Source organism: Callorhinchus milii, unplaced genomic scaffold (assembly GCF_018977255.1).
Source record: "Callorhinchus milii isolate IMCB2004 unplaced genomic scaffold, IMCB_Cmil_1.0 Scaffold18, whole genome shotgun sequence".
NCBI classification, from domain to species: domain Eukaryota; kingdom Metazoa; phylum Chordata; class Chondrichthyes; order Chimaeriformes; family Callorhinchidae; genus Callorhinchus; species Callorhinchus milii.
The window spans coordinates 3,870,531-3,885,081 of NW_024704759.1; the positions used below are offsets into that span (position 1 = coordinate 3,870,531).

General features: G+C 44.5%; 1 protein-coding gene across 5 annotated transcripts in view; it reads left to right on the forward strand.

Moving 5' to 3' along the window:
* LOC121850384 (band 4.1-like protein 1) overlaps positions 1-7,794 on the forward strand; it is a 56,968-nt gene extending 49,174 nt beyond the window's left edge. For all 5 annotated transcript variants that reach the window (XM_042341896.1, XM_042341899.1, XM_042341898.1 and 2 more), the window contains exons 2-3: positions 6,864-6,991; positions 7,541-7,794. In XM_042341896.1, coding sequence (XP_042197830.1) covers positions 6,878-6,991; positions 7,541-7,771 — 345 coding nt within the window. In that variant the 5' untranslated portion in view covers positions 6,864-6,877 and the 3' untranslated portion in view covers positions 7,772-7,794. The remainder of the gene's footprint in view (positions 1-6,863; positions 6,992-7,540) is intronic.
* Positions 7,795-14,551: the final 6,757 nt, after the last annotated feature.

The window sequence follows — 14,551 nt, forward strand, 5'->3', positions numbered from 1 at the left end:
CCCTTCTGTTTTCGAGTAGTGCTATGGGATCTTTAACATCCACCTGAGCAGGTAAATGGGACGGACCTCAGTTTGATATCTCATCCGAAGGCCGGCATCTCCAACAGTGCGACTACCCACCCCAACACAGCATTGACGTGTTTATGATTATGTGAAACCAATTCCCGACTTGGGGCTAAAACCACTATGTTCCGACGAGAGGTGGGAGTGAGCCACTACCACTGAGCCAGGCTGTGGAAACAATGAACTCGCGACTTACTCCTGGGCAGTGCATGATACTGAGAAGCTCGCACAGGAAAAAGGCTGCTCTGAAGCCTGTCTTTAACAATTTGTGTCAGTGTCAAAGAATGCATCGTACACACCATTCTACTTTCTACAGTTGTGGTGTCAGCCTGGCTCAGTGAAGGTAAATCCTGTGAAGGTCTTTATTATGTTTCGACAACATGAAAAGACTCTATATCAAGAGCGACCATTATTATTCTGATAGGTCAAAATATATCACTATTACACAAAAGCAAAATGTCCACAAATTGAACCAATTCCAGTTTTTTCACAAAGTATTTCATCACTGAGCACTGAAAACTAATCGCCTCGCAGCAAGGCTGAGCATCGCATTTATGGCTTAAGGGTTTTGTTTCCCCCTCCTGATCCTGGTTTAAGAAACTCAGGCGTACAGTTTTTTTAGTGTGCTGAATGCGATTTTCAAAGTCAATGTTTCTTAAGGTCGTTTGCAGGGAGCATCTTCTGGAGTTTAGTAGAAAATCATTATAATGCACTAGTGTGTTTGGAATCCACATGCTCTGTGTGCGTGATGTGTGTGTGTATGTGTGTGTGTGTGTGTGTGTGAGAAAGTGCTTGACGTGGTTTACCGGAAGCTGGGGTTTATTCATTACCATTTGCTCAAGTGATAAGCAAAGCACAGAACACCAGGTTTTTAAGTGTTACCCACCTCAGGCCGAGGGCATAAAAATCAGAAACGAGGATCTTAATGAAATCGTAAATATTCTGTCAGAGTCACTGAGGACTTAATGCTGATGGTTAAAAATAAAAAAATTTCTTCTGTTATCCCATAATAACTGGATTTCTCACTATTAAAGATATAGCTTTAGAGATTGCTAACTTTAATTTCAGCCCATAGTAGACCCCCCCCCCCGCCATGATTCCTTCAGGAAATCGCCTTTGTCAATGTGTTTAAAGGAGAATAATTCTTTTTTGGATCTCACAATGACAGAGCTTCAGGGTACAGATAGAATGTAAATATATAGACATGAATGAGGGTGATTTTTTTTAGTGCACTGTTTGACTAGCTCTATAAGTTCGAACCTACCTTTACTAAATGTTTTATTCTTGCTAAATGTCGATCTAACCTTTTTACGGTGCGCATTTTAGGTCAATAAATAATTAATGCTGCGACGAGTATTTGATGGAAATCATTCAGAGCGAAGAGGTAACTCTCAGCTTTCAGCGGCCAAAGTTGCTTAAGGCTCCTCATGTCAAGGCAGTGTGTGTGTGTGTGTGTGTGTGGTGTCAGCCTAACTCAGTTGGCAGTAGTCTCGTCTCTTAAGTCAGGATGTTGTGGGTTCAAGCCTCATGTTGGAATTTTAAACTTACACATCTCGGCTGACTCTACCAATGCATTGCTGGGGGAAGAGCCTCATTGTTTTAAACGCTATCCTTCAGATGAGCCACTACAGTGAGGTCCTACACGTAGACGTTGAAGATCCTGTGGCATGACTTGAAAAGAAAAGGGAGTTTCTCCCGATGTTCTTGCCAACAATCCCCCAGATAGAAATTGATCATACACTTCTAGGCTGTTTGTGCACCAATTGGCTGCTACTTTAACCTACAAAATGCATAGTCATGTACCGTACATCATATGAAGCGCTTTGAGACTTTCTGACGTGAAGGGCGGTATATCAGATAGAAGGATTACTATCTTATTATCAACTCAATGAGTAATTATATGTAGTGTGTTGATTCAGATTGCTGTGAGGTCTGATTTGGGCTATTTCTGAACAAGTTTCCTTGAAGGATCTCGTTGGAATTCTTGTCGACCGTGGAAATCCCTCTCTGGAAATAGTTTGCTTCCGGGAGGAGTTCCCGTGGGTCAGAGTGATGTGCGTTCAGTTACCAGGATAACACAGTTGACCACAGTACATTGAAGTTGACAGAAATTCTAACCTGCAGTGCAACAATTGAGACCACAAAAGGAGTTGCAATGGTAAGGTTAATACACCTCAATGATAGCCCCAATTAAGACAGCAACACACAGTACAATATTGCTGCTTCGGCACAAATCCAAACCAATAGTAGATATGAAACCGAGTCCCGTTTTCTTTTGCTGGATTTGGTGACTGAGTCCTATGTGCGGCTTTTAGTGTTGTTGGGCATTCTAAGAATCAATCTGAAACTCACTGATAATAACCATGTGGTTGGCTCCTGGGTGTTTACATTCTGCCGTCCACTCAAACTCATGGACTTTATTTGGTGTTGTATTAAACTGTCAAGTATGATTCCGTTTGGGCCTCGGATGAATTTTGACACCGCTGAGCAAAGAGAGAAAGGGGCCTAGTTGTTTTGCGTCAGGCACTTATAAAAACCCAGTATATACTATATACACATTGCACACACTAATATATACTACACACACATTTATAGGCTATGTACACATACACATATGCACACGGTATATACTCACCATAGATACACTGTATGCGCATGACACACGCACACATTTATATGCTAAGTATATGCACATTGTCCACACACTGCGTATACATATATCGTCTACAAATCCCTTCACGCCCTGGCACCTCCCTAACTCACCGACCTGCTTACTTCCCACTGCCCTACCTGCCGTCTCTGCTCGGCTGGCTCCGGCCTCCTGCTTGTCCCTCATCCCCCTTGCTCCATCATCAGTAGCCATGCTTTCAGCCCCAAAACCTTGGAGTTCTCTCCCTCAATCCCTCGGCTTTGCCCCCTCCTTCCCCATTTTCAGACCATGCTTGAAGGAGATTTGCAGCATTGGAGGGAGCGCAGTGTAGATTGACTGGATGTTACCAGGGATGAAGGGATACTGATATCAAGAAAGACAGGTTGGAGCTTATCTCTCTGGAGATGAGGCGATCGAGAGGGGACCCGATGGAGGTATTCTAAGGGATTGAGACCAATCGATATGGTGGACCTTAATGGGCTGTTCACACTTGTTGGTGAGTCCAACATGAGAGGGCATAAATATGAGATGGAAAATAATAATAATCCTTGTGTTTGATATAGCACCTTATCACGTCATTGAGACATCTCGAAGTGCTTCACAGGACATATTATAAAGTGGATTGAGTGTAGGCGAAACCAATCTAATTAAATTATAAATTAAATAATCTAATTAAATGAATGAAACCAGATCCAATCGGAGCAGCTCTAGCCAGTCAGTTGTGTAAATCGGTTTGCATTATAATATTAATAATAATAATCCTTGCATTTGATATAGCGCCTTATCATGTCTTCGAGACGTCTCAAAGGCTTCACTTAATATACTGTAAAGTGAATTGACAGTCTGTTTTGTGGGCGAAATGGGGCAGCCAATTGGACACAGCAGTGTCCCAGTATCCTTCTGATGTGAAAGGCGCGATTTAAATCTAAATTGTTGTTGTTGTTCTCTTTGACCATGGCTTCGGTCAATCAACTCCTCATCCCCGCCCCACTGCCCTCTGTGCTCACAGTAATCTTGCAGAGGTTATTGAAGGGTTCTGGCCCGAACAGTGTGCAGGAGGACAGAGCAGAGAGTAGCATGCTTAAAAGCTGTGGAAAATTCCTGGAGGCGGCAATGAGTTGCAATCACTCCAGCAGCACACCGGGTTTTTAAACCTAACTGCCTTGCAATCACATGAGCTGCATTAATGCCGCACATTAAATAAACCAGAGCAGTCAAGCAGTCAGTCAGGGTAATGGCATGAAACGATCCTCTCAACATGCATCAGGTCAGCAGAGAGGGAAGAAAAACCACATTACGGCTTGTGGAATAATAATAATGATAATAATCCTTGCATTTGATATAGCGCCTTATCACGTCGTTGAGACACCTCAAGGCGCTTCACAGAATAAAGGAAAATGAAGACACTGTGCAAAGGAATTGACTGTATTTTGTGGACAAAACGCGGCAGCCAATTGCACACAGCAGTGTCCCACAAACAGTCGTGGATTGAGTGATATTATTATTATAATTTTGTGGTTGTTCTCTTTGACTGAATGGTGAGAGGGTTGGGGATGGGTCGAATGGTTGTCTTCTGTGCTGTAGATTTCTACGGTTCTGTGAAGGTCCTTGTAAAATCGTGGGTTAAAAATGTAGTTGACAAACCAAAAGATCCCGAGCTTACACCGAATTTCTGATTTGAATGAACCTGATTCTGATCGGAATGAACCACAGATGTGCCCTCACGCTCAGGGACCCGGAGTTCCATCTCTTCCTTACTTTCTTTTTGTTGTGATTTAAGATTTAACGATGCGTAGAAACTGTTCTTAAAGAGTTCTTAAATTTTAGGATCTGTGGAAAACCTGGCTTTCGGTCACACCCTCTCCCCCTACCCTTCCAAAACTCATACTTAATTAACGATATCTTTTTTAAAAAGCTAGCCTCGAAACCGATGCTTTGCTTTTTGTCTCTCCCGCTCCCTCACACCCTGATTTGGGGTCACTGTCAAGCGCTCCGAGACGCTACCCCACGTGAAGGGCGCTATATTAAAACAACATTACATTTGTAAAGCGCCTTTTACGTCGGGAGGACGTCCCAAGGTGTTGGATAGACAGGGTTTCGGTCCCGAGCTGGGGGTCGGGATCGGGGAGGGTAGAGGGCAGGGAGGAAAGCAGGGAGGTCGAAAGCACGGTTGAAGAGGAGGGTCTTGAGATGGGTCTTGAAGGAGGCAAGGGACGGGGCGAGGCGCAGGGACTGTGGGATGGAGTTCCAGAGGGTGGGGGCAGAGTGGCAGAAGGCTCGCCCGCCAATAGTGGGGCGAGGCGGGGGATGTGAAGCAGGCTGGGGTAGAAAGGATAGTTGAGGGTCAAACAAGACCCCAAGGTTCTGGACTGACTTAGTAAGGTGGCGGATGCAACCATGGATGGTGATAATGTCAGCACCTGAGGTGAGGAGGCGCTGACGGGAGCCAATCAGGAGATCCTCGGTCTTGTTGACGTTCAACTGAAGAAAGTTAGCTCTCATCCAGGACTTGATGTCCAATAGACATTTTGTCAGGACAGCAGTGGTCCTGGAGTCAAGGATGGAGGCAGAGAGGTACAGTTGGGTGTCATCCGCATACATGTAGAAGTTGACCCCATGTCTGTGGATGATGTCACCAAGAGGGAGCATATAGATATTGAAGAGGAGGGGACCAAGGACAGAGCCCTGAGGAACGCCGCACGAGACGGTGCGGGGGATAGAGGAGAAACCATTTGTGGAGATGAAGTGGCGGTGGTGTGAGAGGTATGATCTGAACCAGTCAAGGACAGAGCTGTGAAGTTTGAGGTAAGAGGAAAGGCGATGGTTGAGGATAGAGTGGGCAACGGTGTCAAAGGCAGCAGAGAGGTCAAGGAGGATGAGGAGGCAGAGGGAGCCCTGGTCGCAGATGGACAGAATGTCATTTGTCACTTTGACCAGAGCTGTTTCTGTGCTGTGGGCGGCACGGAAACCCAATTGGAGGGGTTTGTGAAGGGAGTGGTGGGAGAGGAAGGAGCAAAGCTGGGAAGCAACAACTCGTTCCAGGAACTTGGAGAGGAAAAGGAGGTTGGAGATGGGGCGGTAGTTTGAGAGCAGAGGTGGATCCAGGGAGGATTTTTTAAGGATAGGAGTGATGATGGCGGTTTTTAATGGGGTGGGAACAGTACCAGTGGACAGGGAGAGGTTTATGATGTCTGTGAGTAGAGGGGCAAGGAGGTGGAGCTGGGAGGTAAGGAGAGGGGTAGGGATAATAATAATAATAATAATCCTTGCATTTGATATAGCGCTTTTCACGTCAGGAGGACGTCCCAAAGCGCTTCACAGAACACACTGTAAAGTGAATTGACTGTATATTGTGGCGAACGCGGCAGCCAATTGCGCACAGCAATGTCCCACAAACAGTCGTAGATTGAAAATGACCAATTTATTATTGTTTTGGTTTTTGGAGGGATTATTATTAGGCTCTGTGTGGAGTAAGGAAACTTGCCCAAGGTTTCGCCCTCTGCCTGGAATTGAACTCAGATCTCTCGCTTGCAAAGCGAGTGCTCTAACCACTGAGCTACAGGACTCCAGGGATGGGGTCGAGAGAGCAGGTGGTCGGTTTCATGCGGATTACAGTGTCGATGTGAGAGGTTTAATAATTCAAGTTGTTGTTTTTGCGATCCTTAAGTGAAGCAGAACACTGCACCGCTTTTTTTTTCCCTGTGCAACAAAAATGTAGAATGTAATTGATGTAACGTATCATAAAATGTTCCCCCCCAAAAAAAACATTTTCACCAGTTGCAGTTGCTGCAACACAATCCAGTTTCGAGAGCATTTGCCGCTAACTTCCTGAGCTTTAGCATTCACGGGCAAAACACGACGACGTAATTTCTTTTCAGGAGTAAGTGATTCTTTTATTTAGCGCGCCTCGTTTCTTTTATCCAGTATGTGATGGGAAATTTATTATGACACCATTTTTCTAATAAAGGATAGAAAATACTGGCAGGGTTGAAAGTCGAACAGCCAATTGTCTCATTTTTATGCTCGAAATATTGCTGTTCTTTTTTTTTCTGCTCTGTAGCTTTTTCAAGTTGCCTTTCATCTTATACTTAGTATGTGATGATTTTCTTCCCCTCTCTCCTTCTTCCTCCCCCACCCTCCACTTACACAGAATAATTTGTAACTATGACAACTGAATCCGCCATGGATTCTGAGTTGAAGAATGCTCTGGACGAACAACCGAACCAGGAGATAGCAGCCAGCAAAGAGCATCGACTGGACAGCGGCAAACAGGAGCAGGTGAGGGCAGCGCCTGAAGGGACTTTGGGGCTTTACTGAGCAGCCACAAGTAGGCTTGGCTTCTCTGCGCAACTTAGATACTCTTGATGGTGCAATTTACATTGCAGGCAGGACACACACACGCTCACACTCACACGCACAGGTAGCAATGCAAACATCCAGTCCACCTACAAAATTACACGGACACTACACTTTGCGGTAAACTCCCGTGAAGCACTTTGAGGCAGTCCTTTGGACGCACAAGGAGCTATGCAAGGATTATATTGTTATTGATTGCTATTGTTATTACTGTTACCGCGAACTGAATCCAGACTAAAAATTGTGCAGCAGTGTGTGGAAAGTTTGCCTACAAATATGCACTTCCTCCACTTTACAGAAAACTTTGAGACGTGTTGACGTGATAAGGCGATCTATGAAATGGAAGCATTATTATCATTAAATTCAGCCTTAATTTGGAAGCTGGTAATTTGCTGTGAGCTGCAAAGTAAGGTATTGTACCGTGAGCTTAAGAAGGGGTTTCCTTCAATATCTATCTCCTTTGCCTGACAGGATGCTGAGAAAGATAAAAAACCAGAAGCTTTTCCAAAAGTAATTGAGGAACAGGAAACTGGGGAAACGGATGACGACAGGACATCAGAAAGGACGACGCCGGGCAAAACCCCCAAATCTCCATTGAAGGGGTCCAAAAAACCAAAGAACATGCCCTGCAAGATAACCTTGTTGGATGGCACAGACTACGAGTGCGAAGTGGAGGTGAGAGAAATGGGCACAAGTGGGTAAAGTGGTCAATTCCACCACGAGCAAGTGGTGAATTGCCAAATTGTGAACGTTCCCTGTTTTGTCATTTTAGCTTTACCGTCCGTGCGAGTGAGGAGGTTGAAGTAAGCAAGCTTTCCTTCTGTTTGTCCAGCTAGAACCATCCTGCCCGTTAGGGCTTTGGTTTGCAGGGTTAACAGGAGCTGAAGTGGGTTGATTTCCTGCTCCACTGTGACTGGTCTGTTCTTCCAAGTCCTGCCAATGAGCTATAGTCCTGTGCTGCCATCAGCAGTGCCCTGGAATACCATGGACCCAGCTGGCTCAGGAACCCGACTACCAAACCCGAAACAGACGGCTGGCCCGATTCCGACATTCCGTTGCCTTGGATCCAATTTAGCTCCAAGGAGACCCTGCTTACCTCCCCCCACACACCCCACCCCACCCCAAGGAGAATAAGTCGGCTTCCCCTCTCTAAAAAGAAAAGTATGTACGCTCAAACTAAAGATATCAAGAATACACATGTCTGCCCTCGACTCTTCTGCGGATTGAGTTTGATCTGTCTGCGTCCTCTCCATTGGCATTCGAGTCCTTTGCAAGATCGAAAGATCTCGGGTTGAGAGACGGACAGAGAGAGAGGGAAAGAGAGAGCATTATCCTGAATTGGTTGGGTTACATAAGGTACTGTATTCCAAAGTTAGATTTTTTGTACCCAGCTGAAATTGTCTAGCAGTCATTAAAAACTGTCTCTCTCTTTATCCCTCTCTTTTTACAAAACCTATCTCTTAACCTTCAACCACCTTCTGACCCACCCCATTTCAGGCTCCCACTAAGTAAATCTTTGAGGTGCATATAAATGCAAGTTGCTGTCATAAAGTTCAGAATAACAGTAATATTTCTGCATGACTATTAGGGAATGTAGATATGTAGAAACAGTGTATATGCGTGTGGTTGTAAGTTTCAACTATGCAAATGATTTAAGCACATACTGTATGAAGCGTTTAAGACTGATTAATTATAGATTATGGCTGTAGCACAGCACAAAGCATTAGCTTGAATTTATTGGGTTACATAAAGTACCGTATTTCAAAGTCATTAACCTTTTAAAGTACATTATTATCTGCCCATATGCAGGGCACTTTTGATAGAACCCTAGTATCCTGGCACTAACCCATGTAACGTTATACCGTTGATCCATTTCCTGTCTCAGTTTTGGCCAAATATTGATCTTTGTTTCAGAAAGTGAGGCGTGGGTGGACGGACCAGGGTTGAGGTAAGGGAAGAGAATAATTGGAAATACGAGTATTATCATCTACCTGAACACAGGCCTTAAATTTCTCCTAGCCTTAGACGTTGAAACTAAAGAACAACCCAAAGACAAATTGAGCAATTTTAACCAGACGATTGATTGTTGGCTGGGATGCCGGGAGAAAGTAGCTTCTCTTCCCAAATGTTGCCACGGGGTTTCTAATGTACGCCTGAGCAAGCAGCAGACTTGGTTTCATGTCTCGTGTAAAGGATTTCAACACTGCAGTGTCAGCCTAGAGTAAATGCTCATGTGTCATTGTGGGGCTTGAACCCACAACCTTCTGATCCAGAGGCGAGAGTGTTACCAACCGAGCCAGGATACAGTGATAGTGGAGTTTGTGCAGTGTGCTCAGTTTGCTGAACCTGTGGTTAATTAAAGTTTCCCTCCAGTGTACAATCAATAGAGTTGGTTTTCAAAGAGGCGTGACGTTTTATTAGCAGTGCACCTCCGCTGGATACAGCACGGAACGTAGCAGTGTATCAGCATCTTGCCCTTATTTTTTCTCCCATTACTTGCAGCATTTGATTTCCCCATCGCTCAGTTCACTGATAGAGACAATCAGATTGACATCGAGGAGATGCATTAAGTGTGTTCCAAAGTTTAGTTAACCTGTCCCTGGGCTGTGTGTGACCTTGCCACACATTAGAATGACAACAATGAGCCATTGCTCTGTGCATAATGTCTCAATGCTTTATGCAGTCGGTGTGGAGTGAGTAGGGGGGGGGGCGGGGGGGCATAGGTGGCTGAATGTCAGAGAGGCAAAGGTAGTGTTTGGGAGGGATTTGAGTGGGGAGGGTAGGGCACAAGGTGAAAGGATTTTGAGAAACGGAGGCAAAGATAAAACAAAGACAGATTACGGCAGACAAAATCATGCCATTGACTGCTTGTTGCTTGGGTTTCCGAGCTCTTGATGGGGAGGGGGGAGGTGGACGACACGAGGGGGAACAGCTTAAGAGCTGGCACAGTGGGTGGTCTGTCCCCCGCAGGAGAAGAGTGTCGGCATTGTTGAGAAACGCTGAGAGCAAACTTAAATGAAAATCGTTCTGCATTTTCTGTGACGAATAAATTGTGCTTAACACACCACTGCTGCTGGGAGCCCGTCAATCTTGCCCTCTTTGCTGACACTCGTTAATTAAAAGCTTTGCCTATGGACTTGCGGAGTTTCTCCGGTGTGACGCTCATTTAAGTCTTTCTTCAGTGAAGCCCAACTCACGATGGGTTTTCCACCAACACGGGGGAAAAAAAATCTTTGCCAATGCAATGGTAGTTATTAAGCTCACGTTTTTAATGGGGTTTCCTCAGAAAACTCCATCCCGCACTGCCGCGCTCTCGATTGATCGTGAGGCAAGGCTGTAAGGATACAGGTCTGTTAGGGTATCAGCCTGCAGGTTGTGGGTTCAAGCCCCATGTCAGGACATTGAACTCACATACTCAGCTGACCCCAGTAGAGTGCTGTGGGTGCACAGTATTGTCAGGTGTCGTTCCTCGGATGAGATGTTAAACCGGGGTCCCCTCAGCCCTGATGTTCAGCCGGACATTAAAGATCCCGTGGCACGACTCGAAAAGAAAAGGGAGTTTCTCCCAGTGCCCTGGCCAACACTCTCCGAGATAAAATTGGTCATGGCTGTTTGTGGGACATTGCAGCACGTAAATCGAATGCCGCATTCGCCTCTAAAACAAAATAGAATCGCTTTACAGTACAATTCCACTGAAAAATATCCTATTCCACGTTTTAGTGCAAAATGCCTTTCTGAGCATCTTGAAACTCTTATGGTAATAACATGCCTGTAAAGCTGATGGCTGTGCTGCAGGATTATCGTGACTGTTACTGGCGCATTCTACTCAATGTTAAAAAAAATCAAACGGGATACAAAACCCAAACATTTTTTCACAAAACTGTCTATGTAAATGTCCTTAAAGCAGCGTTCAAGGCAGTAATTGGTGCTGTTTCTACATCGCAATGTTTGCAGAGCCTGTAAGACCATTTTAGCTTTAAAATGTTCAGAATTATGAAAAATATATTCAGGCTGAATTTGGAATCTGGTTTCTTTTAAAGAATTTAGTCTCGTCCTTCCAGAAGACCCACCCTCCCTGCCTCATGTCAAGCTGTTTCTCAAATGGGTCCTGGAATCCTGATCTCAACCACGCCTTTCCTGGTAGCTCCAATGTTAATTGCCCTCTGTGAAAGGAATTGCCCTTCTGCTGTCTGCCCTGAAATGTGTCCTCGGGTGACCTCAAATGCTGGCTCTGTGCATTTGAAATTATTGCGAAGATAGCAGTTTCCCCACCCTGCAAGACTGCTCCTTTGCTATGTGTCTGGAATCGCATATGGTTCTGATATCCCTGCCTTTGCCTCGATTTACACGTCACAAACCAGAACCCTGAGCGCTTAATGAGTAACACGCTGCACTTGACGGAAGCAATAATCATCATAATAATAATCCTTGCGTTCCTTATAGCGCCTTATCATGCCATTGAGACGCCTCAGAGCGCTGCACAGAATATACTGTAAAGTGGGTTAACTACGTGTTTTGTGTATAAAGTAACGAGTTGGTGGCATTTGTGTGCATTACATACATACGTGGGAATATCAATTGAGGGATATATTTTAAAAAATGCTATCAGCTGTTGGATAATGGGTAGCGAGCTCTAGACGTATCTTGAGATCGCTGCATATTTACACCTTTTGTTAAATCCAGAGTGGAAATTATTCGCACGCTTGTGTGTGCGTGTGGGGGGGGAGGTGGAGGGTGGACCAATCTGCTGACTTTATATTTAAAAAAAAGGCCTGTTTCAAATGGAAAATCCTTTACAGGTTATTGTGTGGGCACAGAACAAATCATTTGAATTTTCTAAGGATGGTCTGAATGATTCATAAGATTTTTTTTAAACGAGTTTAATCACACGTCGCCTCATTAAAAGGTTCCATTTCATTACTTTTTTGGTTCCATCTCATTACATTTTTGAAAATCTCAAGATTAGTGAAGGATTCTTGAATTAGGTTTTAATTAGGTGGTTTCTTAAGAAGTTGCAGTTGTTTTACTGGGAAATTATTCAGATGGAAAAAAAAATAGCAACCGTTTCACCAACGTAGAAGAACTGAATCCGTCAGATCAGTCTCTCAGTGCGCTGGTCAACAATCCGCTATAAATTGGTCCGTCACTTCACAGGCTGTTTGGAGGGCCTTTATACGTGCAAATGGTCTGCCACGTTTGCCTGCAAATATGCTGTCTCTGTAATTGCCATCCATTGTCTGAGAGGCGTTTTGTGCGCTCTACTGGGTTGCGAAAGATTATTATTTGATCAAAATTGTAAATGCTTTTAACATTTTTTTTTGGTCAGGCGGATGTCTGACACAAGCGGAAACCCATCAACATGCTTAAGAGTATCCAAACCAATCCGTGCATCCCACCTACACATGGAAATCCCAGAGATAGATTGTTGAACTGGAGGGACGCACCCTGCTTACTTAATTATAGAAAGTATTAGGAGTTGGCACAAGAGCCAAGGCTTGTGGAGCCCAGTGTGTGTGTTGGGGTAACTGCAGGAGTCTAACTAGCTAAAACCACATAGCTTGCCATTGATATCACTGTCTGGCAAGCTTTCCTGCTGCTTATCCAGCTAAGACCACCTACCCGTTAGGCCGTTGGTTTGCAGGATTAACAGGAGCTGAGTGGGAGGATTCCCTGTCCACGGTGATTTATCTGCCGAGATTAACTTGGAAGGAGAGCTGAATTAACATATGCAGTTGAAGCTGAAACAACTCGGGCTTGAATGGCTGTACCTCCTCTGGTGTTAATTAAAATCACCCTGCACTGTGGGATCAGAACCAATCCACACCTCTTTTCCTCCAACCTCAGCTGCACTGCTGTTCAAGCAAAAATAGGTCAAAATATTAACACAAGACGGAATAAACAAAATAATGTCAAAGACCAGGATAACTTTCTGATTGTTTAATTGTCAGAACCCCGCACATCACACTGCGAAGCTGCGAGATGCTATCCTGCGTGAAGGGTGCTAAATGAAGGCAACATTTTGTTGTACCTTTGAACGCTGCAGGAAAAAAAGCAATTTAGCTCCAGCGGACTCCTATCACAAAACCAGACTTCAGTGAATTTGAACTGACATCCTGCTCACTCAAGCCTCTAAGAATTACTTTTTCTGCCTGTTGATCACTCCCCCCTCTCCCCACCGAATGTCTTTATGAAGTGCTTTGAGTGGTTCACCTTAGGCGAAAGACGCTGTGTGAATTATCATTGTGGAGCAGGCGAGGAATGATTTCTTTCTGTGCCGTTATCTTTATTAACTAGAAACGTTCGCGTTAAAGTTTAATTTTAATTGTGGCAGAAAAATCAGAAAAGCGCAGCGATTGGGGTTTATTGGAAGTAAGATGAAGTAATGAAATATTGTTCCCTTTGCCGAGTGCAGTCAGTTCTCTGATGCATACTTTTATCGCCTGTACTAAATGGATCGTAATGCCTAATTACAGAATGCCTGATGCAAATCTTTGTTTTGGAGGAACTTTTTTCTCATCTTCGAAGACTCCCTTTTCCTTCCACTGAACTCTGGCTTAAGAGATCCCCTTGGCGCTCCTCAGTGCCTCAATCAAGTGTTTTTCATGTGTGAAGTGTGTCAGTGAGTGCTGGCGGCCTGCAGTGGGGCATTGCAGCCAAGCACAATTTGTCCTGAGTTGAGGCTGACAATTCCACCTTGTCTTGGCCCCTTGAGACCGTCATGTCTTAAAATTTGAGGTGGTACAGAATTGGAGATTTCCACACTTTTATAACCAACACCGACTGGGAGAAACATTCTTATCTTCTCTGTTTCATAAATGCTCAAGAGACACAAAACCAAAGGATGCAACAATCCGCGAGCTTCAGAAACCTTCATCCCAGAGGAAAGACAACCTCTGATCTAGCGAAAACAGTGCAGTTGCATTCATTAGCATGCTTCAAAGCTCTGCGTGCTGAGTGTTACTCTAAAATGGATTAGAAGGAATAAGGTTCCATAACCTTGGGGTTTGAAGTATCTGAAGCTCTTTGTGATTAATGTCACAAATGCAGTGATTAATGCTGTCAAGGTCAACACTTTGAGCTGAAGCTGGATGTAATTTAATAAAAAAATGCTATCCCTATTTTTTGGAGGAAGTCCTTTTGTTCCATTTCAACAGTGAGGTGTGACTGTAGATGGCAGGGTTTTTTGTGCAGTAACATTAATGTGTGATACATGGGTCCTTCATGCATCAACATTTGAACTCAAAGTCAGTTCGCTCCCACTCGGTGCTGTGTAAATAGGCACAGGAGACTGGGAAGGAACCACTGTTTACACAAAGCCTCTGAATGGGGATGGAAAGGGGGGAAAGGGAGATAGTGAGCATTGAATTTATGTGTGGCCAGGTCACAGTTCTGACCCAGCACAATGGGAATAAACTATTGATATTGCCACAGGAAAATGGTCACCGAAGCCTTAGAGACAGTCGGTGTGATCAGTGAACAACA